General features: G+C 38.5%; 1 protein-coding gene across 1 annotated transcript in view; it reads right to left on the bottom strand.

The window, feature by feature from the left end:
* CNTNAP5 (contactin associated protein family member 5) overlaps positions 1–23523 on the bottom strand; it is a 295991-nt gene that overhangs the window by 94749 nt on the left and 177719 nt on the right. Inside the window, exons 11-12 of the mRNA XM_037398285.1 lie at positions 18941–19047; positions 4867–4986 (exon numbers count right to left, since the gene is read on the bottom strand). Of these exons, the coding sequence (XP_037254182.1) occupies positions 4867–4986; positions 18941–19047 (227 nt within the window). The remainder of the gene's footprint in view (positions 1–4866; positions 4987–18940; positions 19048–23523) is intronic.

Raw genomic sequence — 23523 nt, 5'->3', positions numbered from 1 at the left:
CCCTTACTTTGCCTGAGATCTAAATACAATTTCTATACAGTTATTTGAGATAGAGAAAATAAAGCTTTACTTTTTTTGCATCGGAACAATAGGCATTATTTTCATTTTGAGAGGAGACTGCAAACCAGAGATGATCCACAACAAGGAGAGACATATATTTTGTTCATTATTTATTTTTTCACTATGGTAGTTTCAAAACCAGATCTTGGAATAGCAGCAAGACCTGGGACAAGGACTCATTTTTCCCTAATCTGCACCTCTGGAAGAAAAAAAAGGGAAACTGTGTGAGGACTGGATAAATATCTAAGATAAAATTAAACATTGATCTTAGTCATGGCAATTTCTAAGCATTATTGATTTGATAGCCTAGGGTCTGCATACAGTAAAACAGCATCAGTAAAGTACAGTAACAGAATGACTCAACTGTATTGTAAGCAAATCTTTCAAATATCAAGGGTAAAATTTACTCTGGAGGAGATGAGGAAAGGTCATTACAAACACTTTCTGTACAGGGTAGCAAAACAAGTACATAGATGTAGATTGCATGTCTATAGACTTTACACTGGAGAATATGATTATTAGCATTTAAGTAGTACTCCAGACAGATCAATAGATTTCTAAGCAACAACAACAACAAAGAGAATAAACCTCACAATGATAGAAAGACTGCCAGACCAGAGTTTCAGAGGGTCCATTAGCCATTTTCTGTATTGATTGTTATAAGTCACTTCAGCAGGAAGTGAAGATTAATTAAACTGGGCTCATTATCAAACAATCAGCCTACAGGAAAAATTTCTTTCCTACCACTGTTGGTTGTTCATTACCCCGAAACATGATAGGATACATTTTCTCTGTACTTTATGCAAAACAGTGCGGGTATAGAGTACCCAGGTAAAGCAAGGAGACCTTGCATCTCCATCCAAACAAGGTTCACATTCCTGTGCAGGTGGCCCTGGAAACAGGCTATGTTCCCATGGCGCTTAACACAGTCATCCTAAATTAATAATCCCTGCAGACCCACACAAAACTTCATGGTGTTTCTCCCAGCATTCAGCTACATGTGATCATGGTTTGGGCACATACGACTAGTTCACTTCCATCACACACATGCACATTCAGTGCAGATTCCTCATTGTTTCCTAAAACTGGTGAGTTTCCCTGTGAAAGTGACTTTGCTTTGTGTATAATGGGCATATAAGGTGAAGAAAACATTATGTTAATAAGGTGCTATCTTATTTTTTTAATCTAGTTTTCAGTTTGTTGTCTTTGACTGTCATTGAGTTGTCTCTTTATTCCTATTGTAAGAAAATGCAAATTAACATCCTCTTCCTTCAATGTGGCCTATTCACTTTGGGTCTTCCCAACCTAAATAGCTCTGGATTATTTACTTTTAACCTCTTTTTGTGAAGATATCTTTCTATGTCTTTAATTAGGTACATGACTGTTCCTGACAACCTCCTTTTTCAACAACTTGTTTTACTTTTACTAGAAATAAACATCTTTCGAGATAAGATCCTTTTATAGTGCTTCACACACACTTCCCTCTTCTTCACCAACTTCAATAATAGTATGTCATCTACAAATTTTGCCACCTTGCTTTTTCAGCCACTTCTCCAGACAATGAATAAATGTCTACCCACTCCAGTATCAGCAGACATCCTGTGGCACTCTACTGTTAAATTTCTTGCCATGCTGAAAATTGGGTTACTATTTTAAAATATTTCCCCTCTTTTTTTCTCCCCGCAAAGTTTCCCTTCCCTTATTTCTCTCTGCCTCTTTGTCTTTCTATGATTGTCCAACTCCCTTTCAACACACAACTGCAATGTCTTTGTTCCTTCAGAATTTTTCTTCAGCAAGTGGGCTGTTATATTTGACAGGCTGCAGAGAAGTCACTGAGACCATCGACACAACAAATTAACTTGTGATGTTGATACTTCCTATATCCGCACCACATATTGGATGCCTAGGATCAGACAGCAGTATGCAAGAAACCTGATGTTAATCTGCCATGGTTAATAACTGGCTACAAACAAGATTCCTATCTGTTCAATTAAACAGGTAAAAACTAGAAAGGATTTTAGACAAATGTAAATGAACATTAAGGAACAACACTCTTCTCTAAATGCCACGATGGTGCTCATTTCTGATAAACTGATTCCTTCCTTGAATTCAACCTTCACAGACTCAACACACTGTAATTCCCAGAAGCCATTAGCTCAACTGCACCTCTACTTTTAAAAGCACTAAATGAGTCATTTCCCCAGATTTTCCATTCCACCTTCAAATTCTTCAGCCTGGACACGATTTAGGCATAAAGAGATTACCACTTTTCGAACTGTATGCAAAAAAACCTGCCAGCCTGAGTAAAAGCAAAGTTTCATTTAGCCCAGGAACCCATCTTTGCCTTTGAGGGCAAACAGATACCCAGGGAAGTAAGGGAAGGCAAAAGGTGTTCCTGAAACTCATTCCCATTTCCCAGTGATCTTTGCCTTGCAGCTGCCTGTGTTTGGAACTGCAACTAAACTCCACATTTAATTGCACCATCTGAATCTATCAGACAAGACTGGGGCTTTTTCCAGCCTGTTTTTTCCCCTCTGTTAATACACTGGCCTCCTTCATGTCTGTGGTAGTAACTTTCAAGTTGAATTATTCATTGCATCAGGAAAAAGAAAACAAAACAACCCCACCCCACCCCCACCCCCACCCAAACAAATCCTGCTATCGATAAATTTAACTTTCCCTTAGCTCCTATATAATGGACAAGAATCAACCCTTATTTGCTTTTTCTATGCCACACATGACCTCCATGCTTTCCTGTGACAGTTCCATCCCACCATCTTCCCATACCTGGAAGCCATCCACACTTCTGACCATCTATGTTTCTCCATTCACAGGAGGTGTGCTATGGATTTCTGTCACTGAACAGTAATGAGACTTTTTTTGTCTCTGTTCCTTCCATGTTCCTAATGTAACAACATAGAATTTCAGTTTTTTACTTTCCCTGAATATTGATACTTTCAGAAAACTATGCAGAAGCGTTACCTGAGAAGAGTAAGAAATTCAGAATCCATCCCTGTGTACATAAGGTTGAGTTATTTTTCCCATACTCTGCACTTAATCTATTACTGTAAACAATTTTTATCAGCATAACAATAACGTATGTTCCCAGAGAGAAAAGAAGTTCTTGTGATTAAGGCACCCAAACCATATTTAGATGATACAGAAGCATAACCCAATTGTACCTCAAATTCTCTGGACAACTGTAAAATAGTAATTTCTTTCTGTGTCTTGGTCCTCTTTTATGTGACAGGAATAATAGGAATGACAAATGACCTTCCCCTGCCTCAAATGAGACATCTAGGGGAAAAGAAGGAATATAAAAGTTTTCCAAGCTAGGAGGTTCTGCCAGTTTTCCCCACCTCCACTTTTCTAACCAAAATAAAATGTCAGCAAGTTCATTATAGATTGAGAGCAAATCAGGTATATGCCTCCTGCATTTCTGCCAGATAAAATTTATTAGAAGAAAGCAGATGCTTTCTGCAAGGAGTTTGTCAAAAATCCTACTTCTTCAGCAGAGATAAAAAGCACTGACAATGTTTTGATCACACATATTTATATGATAAATAATAAAAATGAGCACATTTCCCATACTGGAGATCAAGGAAGGATATTCAGACAGAAAGGTGAAACTCCATTTCAATTCTTATGAGATTCAACAACAGTGAAGGAGACACATTTTATTAAATATTTGTTACACTTGAATAAAAAACCACGCTTAATAATTAACTGGTGTGCATTTAATTAACATAATGATTGAACAATTAAATAAAAATGAAAATTTAATTTGAGACATTTAATGTACAAGGAGATTAAGGATAAAATACGAATATCCTGAGTCCTTAGTTTTCAGGACCGAGTGTTGAGGTGATATGTGACAAAGTAGCTCAACCAGAATTAGCAATTTAGAATGGGTAATAAAATATTCTTCCATCTGCACCTGGCCACAGAAAGCAAATAATGCCAAACAGGAGACAGTCTAGGAAATTTCCTCTCCACTTTAAAAATAAAAAGCAGAAAGGACACTTGTACCATTTACCCCAATCTGCAATATGGGCAATGTAACCTTGCATGACAGCCCTATATACAAAATAGGACTCACTTAAGGGGAAAAGTTGCCAGACAGGTATATTCATGTGAAACATTTTTATTTTAATACTACAAAACTTTAAGGTTGAAAAGCCTCAACCAATAGGTCACCTGGCCAGACTCTTGCTCCATTACCTGACACCAAATAGAGTCCCTCCTCCTAAGAGCATCATACCTTCTCCTCCATACAGATACCCAGGACAATCAAGGTTTATATTCTCTGGGACATCAAAGGCAACACACTCCTATGAGGGGAGGTATTCCTGCTTAAGTCAGACTGGAAGGGCTTACAGACATCTCAGTGCAAGGAGCTTAATAAACATTCCCAGATGTACTGCTCTAATAAAACAGAGAAACCTTTCAGTTACAAAAGGTTTGAATTCTAAGTTTCTACATCTTTAGTAAAAAACATAAACGTCTCATTAAAAGTTATGATAGCATGAAATACATCAGCAGTGCCCTTTATAAGGTGTGGATACCACTCTGAATATCACTCAGCAACAGTACAAGGTGAATACTTCAAACTCAGTTTAAAAATCACTTTTACATGGATCCTATATAAGGAAACATCTCAGGGTTGAACCTCAGCTGCTACGAGTTCTTTGCTTTTTCCCTGCTACTGAGCAGTATTAGTGACATGTCTATCATTGTACTACTAAGAAGACCACACAATCATATTAGAGCCAACCTAAAGCACCGAAGACAAAGTTAGGTCATTACCTGTTATATTGCAAAAAACGCGGAGTGGTTCAAGTGGTCCACTACCATCAGAATCGATGTAGAAGAAACCTGACGTCTTCCCTTGGTGTCGGTAAGCCTCACAAGATTGTTCATAGATAGCTTTAAAAGAGAGAAAGTGATCGTATCACAAAGAAGAAGAAAACAGACAGGCTCTTTATACATGAGTACTGCTTTAATCACTGTCATAACATAAACTGTTGGTTTGCTACTGATTGGCATGTGAAAAAGTTTACTGCATTTGGACTGGAGTCCATGCTCAAAAGTTGGCATGTCTTTAACTACTTACGTAACTGGATGTGAACTTTCAAATGTACCACCATCTAGTTGTGGAGTGATACATATATGCATCCACATAATGGTATTTCAAAGACATACATACACACACCCAAGTATACATGATCACTACCTAGGCATCTGCTCAAGTCTTGTCAACACAAATGACAGATAGCTTTGCCTGTCCTCAGCTTCCCTGCAGGATCCTTTTAACAGGCATCTATAGACCCCTACCACCATCTACCACCCAAATGAAAACAAGCCCTTGTCCCTAGCAGAAAAGCTCAGGCTCAGATATGGCCTCCATCCTGGGTGATATCTTTATGCTTCAGACCTATTTTTATACAATCATCTTTTTCTCTCTGCTTATCAATATTCATCTTTTTGGAGGATCAGTGCCTGTGAAAATCCAAGTGGTAAATAAAACAAGCACAGCCAGCCACTAAGAACAAGAACAAGAGGAAAAACTCCCACGTGCCAGTGCAATTCCTTGTATTTGAGGCATGTTTTCAGGCAAGATATCATAAGTGTCACTTCACACAGGGCAAAGAGAAAACTCCCACAAGAAGGCAGTTAAGAGGTATCAGAAAGTTACAAGTGTGATCCTGGGTCTTGAACAACAGTAACCTTAAATCCCATTGCAGGAGGATTGATTTTTTTTCCACCTGCTTAAACACTTACTTGATTATACTGACAAGGTTATTCTCCGTAAGAGCTTATGATTGTTCAACTAATTGTCAGCAAATACAATAAAAGACACAGAATCACTTAGCAGATAGATCAAGACTTCCTTTTTTCTTCCTATGAGATGGAGTTATTTGGAGTTATTACCCCTAATCTTTAAGTAAGCTTTTCGGTGCTACCAGTAGCAGAAAACACCAATATATTTGGACAACATCTGGCTACTGGGAGGCCAAATCTATCTTTTTCTTATCCCCTAATTTTGAAAGCAGATTTAGCTGCTATTTGCACATTCAGACATCATTATACAGCAAACACAGGACTTACACAGACTGGGAGATATTCAGGGGAACTTGTGAATAACCCATATGTTAATCACTGCAAATCTTTCTTCCAGGTACCCTCAACTCTTCAGGCAGCAGAGCAGCACAATGAAACTTGACATGGCATAGTATCTGCTGTGTCTAGATTGTAAATACAACTGCAAAGTTCCCAGTGCTTTTAATCTGGAAGGAACTGGAGATTTGCAAGCTGAGTGCAGGGATAGCACTTCCTTGCCACTTCTGAAATGCAGTCCCAGTGTTGCCAGCAGAAGCCAGCGACTGCTCTGCACCAGCAGGAATACTTCCTCATTCCCACTCCTGTGCAGGGATGGACTCATATCCCTCCTTTTCCCTCATTCCCTAAAAGTAGTTTCTGTAATGAAACAAATTTCAGAAAGGCTTAAATGGCCAGCCTGAAGTAGCCTTGTCTGACTATTACTCTGAAGAATGCTGTAAGACAGTTTATAATGCAGATTATAATGAAATTTGGACATTTCTTCACTTCTGCCAGCAAAATAGAACCACAGTTCTAGGGGCTCCGATTCCAAACTGACTATGAATTAAGAGTTTTGCCAGACAATCGCTTGTACCACTCACCAGAATACGCTTTTCCCTTGTACATTTCTTTCCTGACCAGACATCTTTAGCAGGCAAAACATCACTAAGTACTAAATGTGCACAGCATTACCCTTCCCAGAGTTAAGAAGCTGCTTAAGGTATTCAGCACCTAGTGAGGCAGCACTTTAATTAGCATCCATCCTTTAATAATTAGAGTTAAGAAAGCTTCTTCTTTACAGTCCTTAGCCTGATGTAGAAAGCACTGTAGGAGTCCAGAAGATCTCTAAATTCCCGCTCTGATAGCTGGCCAAGAGTACATACTAATGCAAATAAAATGAAATCCCCTAAACCGGAACCTATTATTCCACTGTTCACAGCCTGAGGGTCTAACAGAGTCCCTCAGTTGCTGAAGTGCTGACAAAAGTAACTGGGGTATGGAGGGTCAGGAGAGGGACTGTAACAGGCGATTAAGTAAGCAATCAAGGAATCACGGTTTGATCAATTTGCAAACTTCTCAAACAGCAGTTCACTTAGTCAATTTGCTGTCATCATCATAATAGGGCACTTCATCTTGTCTCATTAGGGAATATGCCAGTTGCTTCCCCTGAATTGTTTGCTGAGTATTTTTGAAGACAAAGGATGGTGCAAAGGGTAGAGACTTAAAACTAGCATGTTGTCAGTGAACTGGCACAGTCAGAAACTCGTTCTTCATCACAAACTTTTTCTTACTCAGTGTTATGCTTCTTGACTGTCATTTTGGCTGGAGCCCAGATCTACTATTCTCGAATTAATAAGGAAAGATGTCAAGATTCAGCCATTAATAATGTGGGCAGATTCAAAGAAGGATGATCTACTCGCCTTTAGATGGCCCCTTTGTCATTGCATGTTTAGAAAAAAAAAAAGGATGTGTAGGGCTGGAAATCAGGCTAGGAGTGCTCAACTAGTATAAATCTGAAAGGATGTACAAGCTTCAGTGAAACTACACTTATGTCTGCAAGAAGAAAATCCATCCTGGTATGTTTTCCTTTTGGTTAGGTGAGAATTCTAGCAGTAAATACTAGTGAGTATCAGAGTAAGTGGGGAAAGGCTACAAACCTCCAGCTCTAGCACATAAAACATATTCTAACTAACATGACTTAGAGAAAATCTGTTTTGGTGGACAGTTTATTCTGTAGCTGCATGCTGAAAGTTTCACATACCTGTATCTTAAGCATTTGGTACTGTATACTTCTAGACTAGATGGATCATTGCTTTTAGTTCTCTTTTTTGATATTTTATGCTGTATAATATATCCAGGAGAAAATTATATTTATTTTCCAGTCACTGGCAGATGCTCCCCGAGACGTTTCAAGTGCACCATCCATTCCCAGCTCTGCTCAACGTATTTTCAGGCTGAGCCGATTCCTTGTTTCAGAATAACGTTATGTAATTCCATTCACTGGAAAAGGCCCTATTACTCCAGTGACAACAACCTGAAGCTGTCTTTATGGTTCAATGAAAGACAAGATGTCTTTGCAGTCATTCTTTTCTTTATGCAATCAGAAATATCATACAAAAGTAAAAGCCAACAGTCAACTGTGACTCTGAAGACCCCAGAGCCTTAACTTTGAAAACCACCTTCATATTTATGTTCTATTTTGTGCCAGACTTCTCCGATGTAGATGGAGCTGTAGGAAACTGTTATTGTAGTCATCATTAATGGGTCATGAACCATTTATGCATGTAATAGGGCTTCACTCTCAAAAACCAAGCAGCATGTGCAATTACAGAACTGTTGACAAATGCATACATCTTAATGTCAACACTTGCAGTAGCTACGCTTTTTTAATAAAGGAGAGGCATTTGTCAGTTCATTCAGAGTAGAACACATCGACAACTTTCAAGCATTATTTTAAAATTAAAAAATAAAAAATGCATATAAAAATAGTGATTTTATTCCTTTCTGTGAAGAATTTTAAAACTGTTTATACTTTCACTCCTTCAAGTTTGTTGTCAAATTTTAAAGTGTTCACTAAAATGGGAACAAAACAACAAAAATAATGTTCTTTATAGGCTGTACATACAAAGCCTGTTTTCTTAATAAAATACTTACTCAAGCACTTTTTGAAAACAATTTTAAAAATGAAACCTCTAAGTTATCTTTTGTCTCAAAGAAGAAATATCAGTTTTCCTTCTTTTAACCCTCCCACAGCTTTTTGGGACTAGTTTTTACTTATACCAGCCACTGAAAAAAAAATGATAGTTTCCAGCAAGATTTGTTTCACTGAGCTAGAAACACCAAAAATCACAGTTTACAACGTCCAGCCCTGGTCCATTTCCTCAAGCCCTTTTGGGAACAAGCTGCACTGCCATGCAGCAATAGCTCTGCAGTTCCTGCCACCAAGTTCCCATCAGGATGAAACTGTTTTCCTCACAGAGTTGCATTGCGCTAGTGCTCAACAGAAAGAGATGTCAGTAGTGCATGTGAATCCATCCTACCCCTCTGCAAGTATGTCTTGGACCTCACAGTCAGGTATGGCAGGTAAAAGCATTACAGTAAACTACAGCACAAGGCAAAATCCAAAGTGTAAAATCTGTCACAGGGGCACAGTTTGGCTGATGGGCTATTTCTGGGAACAGTGGCTGACCCAGGAAGACAAAACAAGAAACAGCTTGACTCCAAGGTCCTAGATTTAGTAATGGAAACTGGACATCAGAAATTTCTTTGTCTTTTATTGCCTTTTTTCTCCCCCCCCTCCCCCTTCTTTCTTTTCTTCCCCCCCATCACTTTTAAGCTTTAACATTGGACCCTGTGCTGACATTTTTGTAGTGCCCTTTAAGGAATTTTTTTAAAGGCTACAGCTGTGCTTCGCAAAGAAATTTTAAATCCTGCCAGAGCTAGCTACTGAAACTGATGCAGCCTGAGCGCCCCGTTCTTCATACCAAGAGCTGCTTCCCTAAATATGCCACGTGCTCCTGCCTCCCCGCTAGGATGGGCTGTGCTGGTGGTGCTCAGGCATGCACAATACTGACAGAGTTCAAGAAATCTGTCTCCCAACCCCTTATAATCCTCTGTGAAAAACAGATAGCCAATTTCTCCTTCAGGTATCTCTTTCAGCCTTAAGTATCTCAGATTAAACCAGCTTTTCAGATCAACTCGTCATCCCATCAGAGCATTCATTTTGAACACTGCTTTACTCACGGATCATAATGGCCATCTTTTCCTTTAGCTCTCACTTCTCATCTTCCCAGGCGCTTAAGAAATGGTTTGTCAAACTTTGATCAGCATTTATAAAATAAACACTTAATCCCCAGAGACAGATCAACATCATCCAATTCTACATGTTCTCTTACATCTCCTGGGATATAAAGATTCAGAAACTCAAAAATCAAAATTATGGATCTGAAACATACACATCCCATATTTTTTCAAGCCACGCACACTATGTCCCTACAGAAGCATTGTAGCAAAACTATACATATGCACTTCGACTGATCAAGGTTCAAGCTATAGATCCATGATACAGACTTCAGTGCTAGAAAGGCATCGAGAGATTTTAATATCATTATAATAACCAATTTTGACCTTTTGTGTAAAATCAACTACAGAATTTCATTTTGCAATTTCTGCACCATGACCCTCGTGGTTGCTCAGCCAGAGCACATACAGTAGCTCTCTGCACCCAACAGTCCAGTCCGACAGGGCTGGGATCCCTCTTAGCTTGGCTGATCGGAACTTCAGCCTTGATTCAATATGCTACAAGAGCCTGAAAAGTTTTAAATATGAGCAGTTTCATCACTGTTCAGCTCTATGAAGTATCTTGAAGCTGTTAATCCAGCTGTTTTAACTACAGTCCTTAAACCAGAAGAGATTGTATCCCTGCCACAGCTGAAATCTTTAACAGCACATGGCTGAGCACAAACATTTGCAAGGTCAAACTTCCATTGTTTCCAATTAAACATCTTTATATTCAGTTTTTCACTGACTACCAGTTACTATATTGGCTTTTGTCTTCCAATCATACCTTTGCCCTAACCAGTTCACCTGCAGTCTCCATCATAGCCTTTGCTAAGCTCACTCTTACTTTGTTATTGGTGAGCTCCCTGGAAGATAAGCCTTCAGCTGGCCTCAGTTTTCCCAAGTACATAACTCTGTTTCCTTTGCCCCCATGTTCCTAACTTATAAAACCTCTCCTCTCTCTCAGACTACTTTAATTTTAAATTTTCACCTCCAGTTCTATTTCTGCTAAAAAAAAAATAAAAATAAAAAAAAATTAGTGTGCTTTATGCAAAGAATTGAACTTATGTGAATAATCCCCAGGGAGCAACATATTCAAAGCCCTCTCTCTTTAATGGATAAATGAACTTGCTAGCCACCCAGTAAGACACATCCCTTACCTATATTTAAAATAGCACTGGCTATTGGACTCAATGCAAAGGTTACAGGGATACCCAGACTTCAGCTTCGCTACTGGGAGACCAGGCAAGGTAAAGCTCTCTCCTGTCCACCCAGCAGTGCGTTACTTACAACAAGGAGCATAAACTGCAAATCAAAAGCAATTGTTTGTTTGTTTTATCTGCAAACTCAGTGCTTTTCAAATTTAATGGACGCCAAGATAACCTTCCTCAAAAAATTCATATTAAATAAAAATAAACCTTAACATTCTCAAGATTTCTTTCCTACTGTACTTCTGATTACTCTGGAAATTGGTCACACATATTTCATTGCAAATAATCTGAGCTGGAGACTCAGAATTTGAGCTGTGCTAGTTATGATTACCAAAATAATTACTGTAGTATTGCTGTTTCTAGATTGGATTCTCATAATCTAATAAAAGTAGCTGATAATTTTTAATTTCTCAGGGGAGATAACATTTTACAATGATATAATAAATAAAATACATTAGAGACCTAAAAACTTTAATTCTTGATTTCACTGGGAGGTGTTGACACTCTCCACTCCCCAGTTAAAATGTAGCCATGAGATACATGTTGCTTTTACAACCTCGAAATAATTGCACAGTCATGAAAACTTGTAGGCAGAACACTTACTGTCAGATCGTTTGGGACTCATTTAAGTGTTTTGTAATTCTTTGCACTATAGATGCAAAGAATAATAATAGCAACCCCTATAGTAATTATTATTTTTATTGTATTCTGAGGTGAAAACTTATTTACTGGTTGGACTGGAAAGGCCAGTAAGAGCTGGGGATTCCGTTGGGATCTACAATCAGCCCTGGACTGACCTTGGACAAATCAATAGAGACAAACGCCGACACAGACCGAATTAAACATTCTCACCAAAATGCTCAGAGTTCCTGGAAACAGACTGGAGATGACTGCTTCACCCTCTACTTCTATACCTCAGGCCTGACAGATTTGTTCCGACAGACTTGGAGTAATGAGTGTTCAATCAAGGATTTTTCTAAATAACAAATAAAGTGATATGCAACAGGAGGTTTCTTCTTTTCTTATTCCAACAGCAGAGGGATTAGTACAGGCAATGAACTCTGGGAATGATTTTCATTCTCACCCTTATAATACAATTGTCTTGTTAAATGCCAGAAAATGAAATCTGTACTTTCGAAAACTGGATTTTGACAACTCTGCTGTTGACAGAGTAATGCAGTCTCTGCTGTGATGTGCCTAGATGACAGATGGCTTATTTTTCCTTTTTAAAATATGTATTTACTCATCTGATAAAGAACGTGTTATTTCCATAGCTAGCTTTAAAATTACTTTTACCGCAATGTCACCTAAATGGATGTTTGGGAGAGATCCTTCCATTACACATGGGGATTAGAAAATTTCCTACCATCCAAGCTGAGGCTTCCCCCAGCTGAGGTATGAAAGGTCATGTCAGCCCATCCTCCCCTGCCGCTTCCCTGCTGAGGTTTGAAGGCGGCTGCGTCAGTCACGTACCCCAGCAGCCCCTGCCCGGTGCTGGTGCTGGGTGACCTGCAAGTCCTGCTGGTGTAAGGAAGCAGTCAGGGAGACCTATGCTATTTTAAGAGCAGTGTTGGAGAGAAAGGAGAAATCAAAGCTTGAAGGACACCATGCAAAGCATGGTATTTCAGCCTTGCTTTTGAAAGTACTGGTGTCCCTCTGGTGATGGTCACACCTGACACAGGTAGGCTTCAAAAATTCAGTCCCCACATACTCTGTTCTGCAGTGAAGTCCCAAAGTGGAATATTCTCTGCATTGTTTATAAGGAAATGTCAGGCAAAGGGAAAAGATTTTTTAAAATAAACACCATTGAGAAATGCAGATGTACAATTTACAGATACACAAATTGAAGGGAAAGCATTAATAAGGCAGTAACTTATTACAAAATAAAAAATGAAAATTCATATGCCAGAAGCATGGTGCGAACAAAAATATGCAGGAACACCAAGTACGGCACTGAAGGCTTGATGAATATTAAACATGTTTTGTTTAGTCAAAGAATACCATTGTGTTTAAATACACATGGAAATAACTTATTCCAAGAATCTCAGACAGGAAAATTGGCTACTCAGGACATGCAAATTACATGACCAGAATCACTGTTAGACATCTGGCAAGACAAACTCTCAGAACCCCATTTGCTCAACCAGCAAACTGTGTACACATCCCCCCACACTGGAACACAGGAGGAGAGAATTACCAAAACCATGGCTGGTGCTTAAGATGCAGCTCCAGTACTGCTAACAATCTGGCTGAAGCTATATTAAGCTTTTCAGATCAAAAATGATATATGCAATAAGCGTATTAATATTAAAAAGTAAGTTTTCAAAGCCTGAAGTTATGTTAAGTTTATGTCATATCATTGACTATATGACACTTCTATTATTGGATGGTTCTTTCCTCCAGCAATTACCTAGGCCCATAAGACACATGCCTGTATGTGCAAGACAGATCACACACCAAAGCAAATATCCAGAATTAAATTACATTCTTCTAATTATCAGCTTGTAAGGCTTTGGGACATGTTGACTTCCCCTGAACATGAAGAATAAAACCATTATTTTATATTTCTCATCATCTTTTACATCAATGTTCAGCCCTCTTTAGAACAAAAAAATATACCCAAGACTGAAGGGCATCTGAAAACTATCATATATATAAAAATAATAGAAATACAGAAGGGGAAGATGTGGCTTTCTAAGGGACTAACATAACTCATAGAGAAGATTACTAATCATTACCTTGCAATAAAGTTATAACATTCTGTATCTCAGGGCCATTTTACACTGGTCTACTGCTTTCACTATGAGATGATAATTACAAACACTGTGAGAGAGATGACTATGCAGGATTTAAACTACGAACTTTCAATTAAAAATATTTTGTATAAATATAACCTGTAACTCTTGTCCCTCTGTTTCTCTTTCTCTCTCACCCTATAATTCTGATCTAGCTTCAGTTGCCTACTGTATGTCTAAGCTAAGACAGCCTCCCTCTATAGATGACAGACACTGGCATGTTTCAGAGGTGGTCCATGAACTTACCATGGACAACACACCTCACAGTAAGATTTGCCAAGTTCTGAAAATAGCTCACACTCTGCTATATATATAGAGAAAGAGCAGACCACTATCTTAGAATAGATGTCACAGTATCAGAGAGAAAAAAAAAAAAAAGAGCTGAATCCCACCCAGGCCTTTTTCCCAAGCTGTGTACCAACATCAGTTTTTCTATCCAGAAAAGAAAACAGAAAACAAATACATTATTATCTATTTTGCTATGGTTCACACATGTGATTACATAAATTATCCTTTCCTATCTATCTACATTATATCAGACTACTCCAGTACCTGCTGGATCAGTAGGCTACCCACCACACTGCAGAAAAGGGGAAAGTTTTTATCATTAAAAAGGCTTCAGCCAAGCTAATCTTCCAACCTATTTAAATGCAAGCTGTGTGAAGCACATTTAAAAGATAAACCAAAAAGCAAAACCATGCATTTTACAGACTTGAGATAAGATTGTATCCTCAAAGCACTGTCTTAGCTACCAGCTCAAGTAGCAGTAAGCAAACAGTAGTTTCAAAGGAAAGAACCCGTACCATTTCAATAGATGCTATAGATCATATACTTACAAATTGGATCTTATTCCCAAAAGAAGTGGAGAAACTAAAGCACAAAAAAGTCATACACGAGCAAATGTAACTCACCTACCATTGGCTTAATATCATACAGGGTTATTCCATGACTCCTAGATTTCCCAAAATGCAGGTACTGAAATGGGTACCCAGGGACAATCAGCACAAGTTCTAAATTTCCTACCAAATTGCACGTTCACATGCATTTGTGATAGCAAGGCGCTAATACATGCTTTGGAGTTTCACAGTTACAAATAGTACACAGATGAAAACACAACTGCTCAACAGTGCTGTGACTAGCCAGCAAGATGATGGTAATTGCACTGGAAGCTGGAATGATGACAGATAAATCCAAATCCACTTTCCACACTGGAAGAAAAATAAAAACAAACAAACAAACAAAATTAAAAAAACCCCAAAACCCAAACCAACCAATCAACCAAAAATCCTAAAAATCCAAAAAAAGACTTGGAAGATATTGATAACATTCCATTGTGTCAGCTTGTGAAGGAGGATTAGCCATGACTAAACAGAGAAATGGACTTATGCATCTGGCAATAAGCTTTGCAAGAAATAACCTGTTTAGAAAACATTCAGGCTCTTCCATATGTTATTGAAACCCAGGAAACACCAGCGGGTTTTAGCACGATTTTGCCTGTATTTACAGCTATGTTCAGAGGAGAACAGAAGCAGGACCAGATGAGACCTCAGGGTGAAACTTGTCTGCCACAGAATAGCTATTTAGTGGGACATGCCCCCCCGCCCCTCCCCTTTCAGTGGTGGACCTTCATCTGAATCAGGTAGATTGCCACACCTCCTGTGACAGTTTAGGAGCTTTCAAGATTAGAAGGGACTTTGAGCAACCAGAAGGGTAGCTGAGGTTTGCAGAAAACTGACTGCCTCTAGGAAAATTATATTAAGACCATCTTTAGATCTAGCTAGTTCTTTGTATGTGTCTTGAGATGTACCTGTTTGCTTCATCCACACATCTTGAATTTCAACTATACCCATTTTCAGTCATAACAGACAAAATCTTGTCCCACATATCTGACACATTCACACAAACACTGTCCCAGCTGTTTCTTCTATCAGCTTACTGTTCTGCCCTGCCACTGTCTACTTCATCTCTGTTGCATCAAATGTAAACTATGTATTTTTGCTTTTACGGCATATTCCCAACCTATCTACTTGTTATGATTCTGGCATTTGCCTTGTCAAAAATGTCAAATTCCTTTGGCCATAGCCTTATACTTTTAAAACAAGCAAATGATTGTGTTCTCCCATGTCATCCCTTCATGCATGCAAGCATTCAATTTCTTCCACTTATTTATCTCTGCCTTATGATTTTTGCCTACAAGAAAGCCTAGCAATAACTATGTACCTGGTAGACTGAAACTGCCAACTATGATGCTGTTAAAGACTTTCTGGCACTACATCACCTGTGCCAGCCTGTTTTCTCCCCCCTCAGAAACTTAACTGCAAACTCTTTGGAGAAAGGACAGTCTGTGTTGTTAGTTGCTCCTCACAGCAGGATCTAGTGTGGTCCATGAATACTTGGAAGAAACCAGTAAGATTGCTTATGTATCAAACACAAAATTTATTTCAACACTTTACAGATTATGACAGTAAGTTAGGGACAGTGTATCTTCAGATCTCAGTTCTTAGAATGGTAAGGTCACCCAGTCTCAGCTGGTAAAACATAAATCAATTCTGTTTTGTAGATGTATGTTATGTAGTTCTTCCTGAAAGCAAGACAAAGAATGGATCTTTTTATATTGTTCAACCAGTGGCACCCATGTCTTATAACCACCACACCAAAAAGAGGTGAAAAATACACTGATGCAACTCAGACAGAAAAGAAGTCCAGCTGACAATGAAACTATTCACACTATGTTTGACTTGCAGTAGATTGCCAGTTAAATCTTTCCACTGTGGCTGCATGGACTTGGGTCTGAAGGGCAGTTTAATAAAATAAATGGCCTCTCCAAAATGGTATGAGTTCTGTTTCAGGCCTGTCAGCCTGAGTGTTCTAGTAAAAATCAAAATCTGTTGAGATAATATTTCAAACCTTAAGAAATTAGATCTTTTACTTTGATAGAACTACACTGAATTAAATGATTGGAAGAGTTGCCTGTACATCGAGGATATTCTCGAGTTATGCTGTGATCAAATCTGCTGCTTTCATTCACCTGGTACAAGGTACTCCTGTACGTCAACCGCTATCACCTGAAAGTGATAACGTCTCTTGTTCTGTATGTTTCTTATCAAGAGTCTGCATTTGCCTGCTAGCTTTGAAATGGTTTCATCACACATTTCAAGCACATGAATGCACTCCTCCAAACTAATGTTGCTGTTTATCAGTGTTGCTTGGCTTACAGGGCAGCTGACTCTACAATCTAGCTGGAATCAAATTAGCTGTTGATTATATGGTTGTAAATAAGCTGAGCAGCTGAATAGCTGTACATCACATGTGTGCACAGCTTGATCTGCTGGGAAGTCTTAACACAAGATCTACATGAGAAAGTTTCAGAGTAGTTTTTATGTCAATGGACCTTAAATAACTGTAGCTATGAACATGCCTTTGAGAGTACAGACACGAGTACACAGAATCAGGAGGCTTCACTAGCTCCCTGCAAATGTCTATGGTGAAAACTAGTCGTGAACCAGTCCTCCATAGTGATGAGATGGTCTCCTTTGGACACTAACCACACTGAGCTGGCACGTACATAGTGAGCCTCAGGCCCTAAGCTAATATGACAGGGCAGATGTGGCCTAGAGGTCAGCGTCCCCAATTGCCTTTGATGGTCAATAACAATATGCCTCTTCCTTCCCCAGGGAGCCTCTCCCTTCTCACCAATTGATTTAGCCACCTAGTTTTGTACCTACCATCAGCTGGTGTAAATACTCTGCTATGATCTCAATCATTGCATGTACTCTGGGTTGGATTTGGAGGTTTTGAGGAGGGGTGATGCCTTTTAGAATGACAAAAACATTACAGAAAAAGTAAAACTTCTTTTCAAAACTATAGACTCAGCATTTTCCTTTCCATCCTTCATCTGGCTTGGCACAACTTCTGCACCAAACCCTTAGCTTCCTTTGTGCTTACAATGTAGAGTTCAGGTGATGAATCTATGAATAGACCTCTCAACAGCCTGTCAGCTGCAGACCCCACACCACAAATGATTTCACCATTAATTAGCAAACCATTAAAGTCTCCAGAATTGCAGTAGGGTTGCGAATATTCTCAGCTTCAAACCACTAAGTACCTTTTCTTCTTTCCTGCTTTTTAGCTGGGAAAAAAAAGCATCTCTCACCAATCTGATCCTAGCTGTGGCCCAAGTGCTCATCAAATACCTGGAGTGGTTATAGTTGTCTTCCTGGAATTGTTATTCTTACTCACTCTTTTTTTTTTTTTCTCTTTATTTCAAGTGATAGAACAGGAAGTTTGCCTTCATTTTCTAACTATTTTCCCTTTTAGTCAGCTATACAAACAGGCTTGATTATGGCTTCCCCTTTCTCTCCTCTGTTTTTCATTAGAATCCCCAGCATGTTGTGCCTCTACTGTGACACTTTAAAACAAACTTTTAACCACCTTAATATTCCTTTTACTGTGGATTTCAGTAGCTGAATCGTTCCTGTACTGCCACTGTTTCAGATACTGTATCCTTGCTAATAGCAGCAGACTAAATAATAGCCAAGAAAAATTCCAAAAATATAAATTGTTGAAAACTGGGTTCTGGCAACATGAACTTTCAGATAATCTAAACCCAAAGAAACCCATGGTACCAAAATTAGCATACAGCCCCAAACAGATATTAAAATCACCCAGCTCAGCTCCAACTAAATGTTTAATGACCAATGGTATCTACAATGTGTATGTAACATAAATGAATTAAAGATTCTCCAAAAATGTGGAAAATAAGTTACAATAATCTGGTTTTGTTTTCTCTATAATATTTGTCAAGAAACATACATATTTGCAAATGGATTTCTGTGTATTTCCAACCCAATTCCTGACTTGTTCATGACAAGGTTCATGTCAGGACATGCTACGTCCTATAATATGATATGAACTCTCTCAAAGCTCCTCTCTAGTTTATGTGCACCTTGATGTACCAGTTGTAGTACAAAACACTGTACATGTGGGTTTACTTACAGTTATGACAGGTAGCTCCCATGTAGCCTGTATCATTACAATCACAGTAAAAGGTGGTCCAGGACTGAAAACATTTTCCTCCGTGCTCACAGTAGTCGGGTAAACATCTATTTGGAGAGAGTTTTTAAAAAAATAATACCAATTAATTATAAACATTTATGTAAAAAATATGTGCTTGAAAAAATAATTATATAACTGTCTCAACTCCACATTCAGGCAAGAGCTTCCTAGGGCTGAATCACTGTGTAATACCCAAAATAATTATTTATTCTTCTGCTATGTGATTCACTTCCAATATCAGCACCTGTGGACAGCCACATCAATGTACCCTGCGCGTAGGTAAAGCTGCTCTCAGTCAACACCCCACTGCTCCTCCATTGTTAGCAATTAAGGTGTCAGAAACTTTCTGAGCACAGACAGGGACAAGGAGCAGGTGAAAATGCTTTTGAAATCTTGTTTCAAAGGATAGTCCTCTGTTTTCTGATGAAACAGGCATCATTGCTATCAGATTTAGTCTGAGTTACATTTGTGATAACACAAACAGCATGACAATCTCAGAAGTGAGGGGAAAAGTATGCTTCAGTTATGAGTTCTGTACCCTCTCTTCTTCCCCTCATTTTAGTTGGTATGCCTATAAAGTATTATCGTGAAGCAAATTATTAAAAGAAGAAAGAGGCATAACATCATGCAGCTTGGGAAGTGAACAGAAACAAAAGCCGTGAGACATAAATTCAATCTCCAGGACAACAAGTGAATTCTGATCTGAACTACGCTACTGTAAACGCAGGCAGTGCAAAGGAGTTACATCAGCCTAAATGGAAACAGACATTGTTCCATTTTTTGCCTTTTCTCCCTGAACTTTTTCCCCCCCTTACTGAATATTAGATAATCTCTTTTACACTTTATGTTTGACTTTTGAAAAATGAGTAACTTGTTTATGTGATGGGTGGGTGGATAGAAAGCAGGCAATCAATTTGTATCTTACACACCAGCACTCCATTAGGCTTTGCTTTGTGGTAAATTGAGCTTCAAAATCCTTTTTATGGCCCAGATCTGTCAGTGGTGCTAGTGGTGAAGTCACTGATGCTACCTAGATTTGTACTCGCTGAAGACATGGTATTATTGTAGTTCATCTTATCCCTAGAAAATGTTCTTGCACTTAAGTGTGCATATTGCCTTCAACTATGGCTTTCAACCTGCTTCTCCAAGGATCCTTACAATTAAAACACATTTCATGCATGTAAGCAGAAAACCTGTATGTCACTAACAACCATCATCTTCACCAGCCTCCTGAGCACTATCAGCCAAGCATTCATAAACTAACTTGTGACCAAGGCTGTTTAGAGCTGCCAAACACTGATAACTCAAGAAACCTGTTTATGCACATAGAGGCCAATCAGTCTCCTGTGTCCTCAGCCTGCTGTATTGCAAGGAAGTGCATACATACACAGTCACCTGTATAACTGTGAGTCTGGGGCTTGTTCTAGAACTCAGGTCTACTTGATCTCTATTTATACCATTGTGCACAAAATTATAAAGATCATATAAAATACTATTTTTATTAATGCTTACTCAGTTATTATATTAATTATTCAAATACTAGAGACATATGGAATTAAAGAAGAAACTAGGTTATTGATAAATATCTGTAACACCTTTTAAAACAATTATAACATGTATTGGTCCGATAAAAATAATTGTTATGGCTTCTATTAATGATTGGGTTCAAATACAAAATGAGGAAAGACAATGGGAAAGACACGCTTGGTTTTCTATCTCATCAGGGAGCTTTTTCCAGTGCTGCAGAGAACACTTTGTTTCTAAAAGCAAGAAAGACACACAGGGGAGGGCCAAACCTGTTGCTTTTGCTCTGTATTTACAAGGCAGGAAGTCTGAGAAGGGATGAGATTTTGGGCTTTAATGGTACAGTCAGAAATCATCTGCCAGAGCCTAACACCCTGCTGGTACAAGTGACAACCCAGCCAGCCCCTCTTGCCATCACATACTCGTGGCAATAGTGAAGAGAGATTTAGAGGCTTTGGGCTGATGCTGAAGAAAACAAGACCAGCCTACAGGATGGCACAAAGGACTGGCTGTTGCATCATCTACGCCCAGCTACTCTCTACAGGACCGTGCCATGTCCCTCAAACCAGAACTCCCCAACAGCTTTGGTCCCAGAGGCTGCAGAAGCAGCACAGTGTTTCAACAGCTCTATGGCAGTATATATGAATTTTGCCTGTATGAGTGGATTTGCTCATATTTGTGCTTTCGTCATGCCTGTCCTTGCCCACAGCACATCACCTTTACTTTTATCTACTATTTAGTGATAAATGTTCATTCATATCACCTGTACAACAGCAGTAGTTATATTTACACCACAGAGGTGCTTGCGACAAGAAACATCTGATGTTAGAAAAGCTCTTTGGAGAAGTAAAAAGAACAGCACTGTGTTATTAACATAACTTACATCATCACTGTAATGGACAAATATGCTTTCTGCCTATTTTCAGCTACCTTTTATTAATTAACCCAGTGCAGTAGAGCTAATTATTAGTCATCTGTGGTTTGCCAAAGGCCTGCATCAAAGGCTTAGCCACATTTATTCCCTTAAAACAGTTTCCTTTTAAAGGCTTTACAGAGTTGAAGGTCACTTTTCATTTCTACTTGTCTTACAAATACAGACACTTTTTCGTCCCCCAATAATGCACAAAACGCAAGTCAAACAAGCTACCTAAGCTTTTAACGATATTCATAAATTCAGAATTAAACCTTTTTTATTCCTTAGTCTATTTGCTTTAATTAGCACCAACCACATTGATCTTGTTTTTGGTCAGATAACTAACCTTTCTAAGAGCTTATGAAACAAATTTCTTTGCAACTCTAATAATTACCATAATCCCATTCTAACTGAGCAGTTGTGTCTTCATTAGAAGCAAAATTTACCCTGTCAGAGAACTCAAAATTAAGAAATAGCTATGATGAAAATAAATCAACATATGGATAGATCACGGGTTGTTCCGTTTGCTAACTGTCCCGGATCCTCATGCTGAAGGATTTAAATACCTCTAAATTTAAAATATAGATTAATATTTGCATTCTAGTAGAATCAAGCAATTTTACCAAAAAAAGCAGTGGTATCATAGCAGGTTTCGTAGCTAGAAATCTGCAGCAGGCAACTCCTGACCTATTTGCAATGGAAATGAACAAACAGATCAATTCATTTTTTTGCAAGTATCATAAATGGGACACTTTGAAATGTAATGATTTGCCTAAGACAGTTTGTGACAGACCAGGGACTCTATCTTCCAGATTCCAGATTAATTTACAGAATATATCTTGGTGAATGAACCCTATAAAAAAATAAATGAAGCAAATAAATTTTTGCCTCCTTTAGCCAAGCTGGAAAACACACACCTTAGCCATCTAAGTGAGCAATACGCAGAGCCTGCACAAAAGCATTCACTGTCCTTAGATGACAAAATCTTCACCTCCAAAATTGTGCATGTACTTCCTTTGAATTCAAAGGACAAACTGCATAGAAGTTAGAGGGCAAAATTTGGCCCTTTGATGGGAAAGATGAAGAAATAACAATGACAAAGTTACTTGAGTAGGAACACTGGCAGACTTCTGCACATTTGATGTTACACTTGACTGGAAATAAACCCAGTACTTTCAGTAAGCACCTCTCAGATTTTGTTATAGTCAGCACAACACATCCTGCCTTGCACCACTCCTCTTTTTTTCCTCTTTATTTAGGAAGAATAGGAACTATGAGAGAAAGAAAAAAGAAGCACACACCCTGAATAATAACACTGTCAATACACATAATTTTGAGACAACCACTACGTCCCTAAAATTCAACAATGCCAAAATAAGAAAACACATGAAATTTGGAAGTTTTTCTATCAAGAAAGAATTTGCCTAAATATTACCTCAAATTCATTTTATTTCAGCATGTTTTCCTATTTATGGGCTGCAGCTAGTTCAGGTATAATTAACAAAATATAACATTAACATGGATGACTTCATATATATACATATATGATGAAACTCATGGTGTTACTGTAACAGCCTGTACTTTGCTTCAGTAAAATGATGTCTTTCCACTAAATTCAACAGATTGAGGCCAACTGCAACATCATGGATTTTTCCCCTGCTCTGCTGAGCGATAAATCTGTGAGATTCCTCGCCAAATGTTATTTTAGATACAAGAAGTGAGTTCAAGGGGAGACCATACAAGTGTTTTGAAAAGAAATCCACTAAAATTACTACATAGACAACTTGTAACTTCAGGGATTTACGAATGGGAAAACAAATAAAGATCAGAGAACACTGGAAAAGAAAGAACCACAGGAGCACAACCCACTCTTATTTTCCCCTGGATGTCCATTTGTGGCAAGATAGTGGGCTAGGTATCCTTAACAAAAAAGAGAAAAGAGAACTTACCAGAACCAGAGGGAGGAAGGGAGAGAGTAAACCCAATGTTAAGATAGGTGGCAAAAGGGTTAATGCTCTCCACATCTTTGGTTTTCCTCAACACACATTCCCTCCTCATCACCACACCTCTCAACTTCTCTCTCCTC

This window comes from Falco rusticolus, chromosome 8 (genome assembly GCF_015220075.1).
Source record: "Falco rusticolus isolate bFalRus1 chromosome 8, bFalRus1.pri, whole genome shotgun sequence".
Lineage (NCBI taxonomy): Eukaryota > Metazoa > Chordata > Aves > Falconiformes > Falconidae > Falco > Falco rusticolus.
Note: the sequence above shows the minus strand (reverse complement) of the source record. Positions and strands in the feature narration are given on the sequence as shown.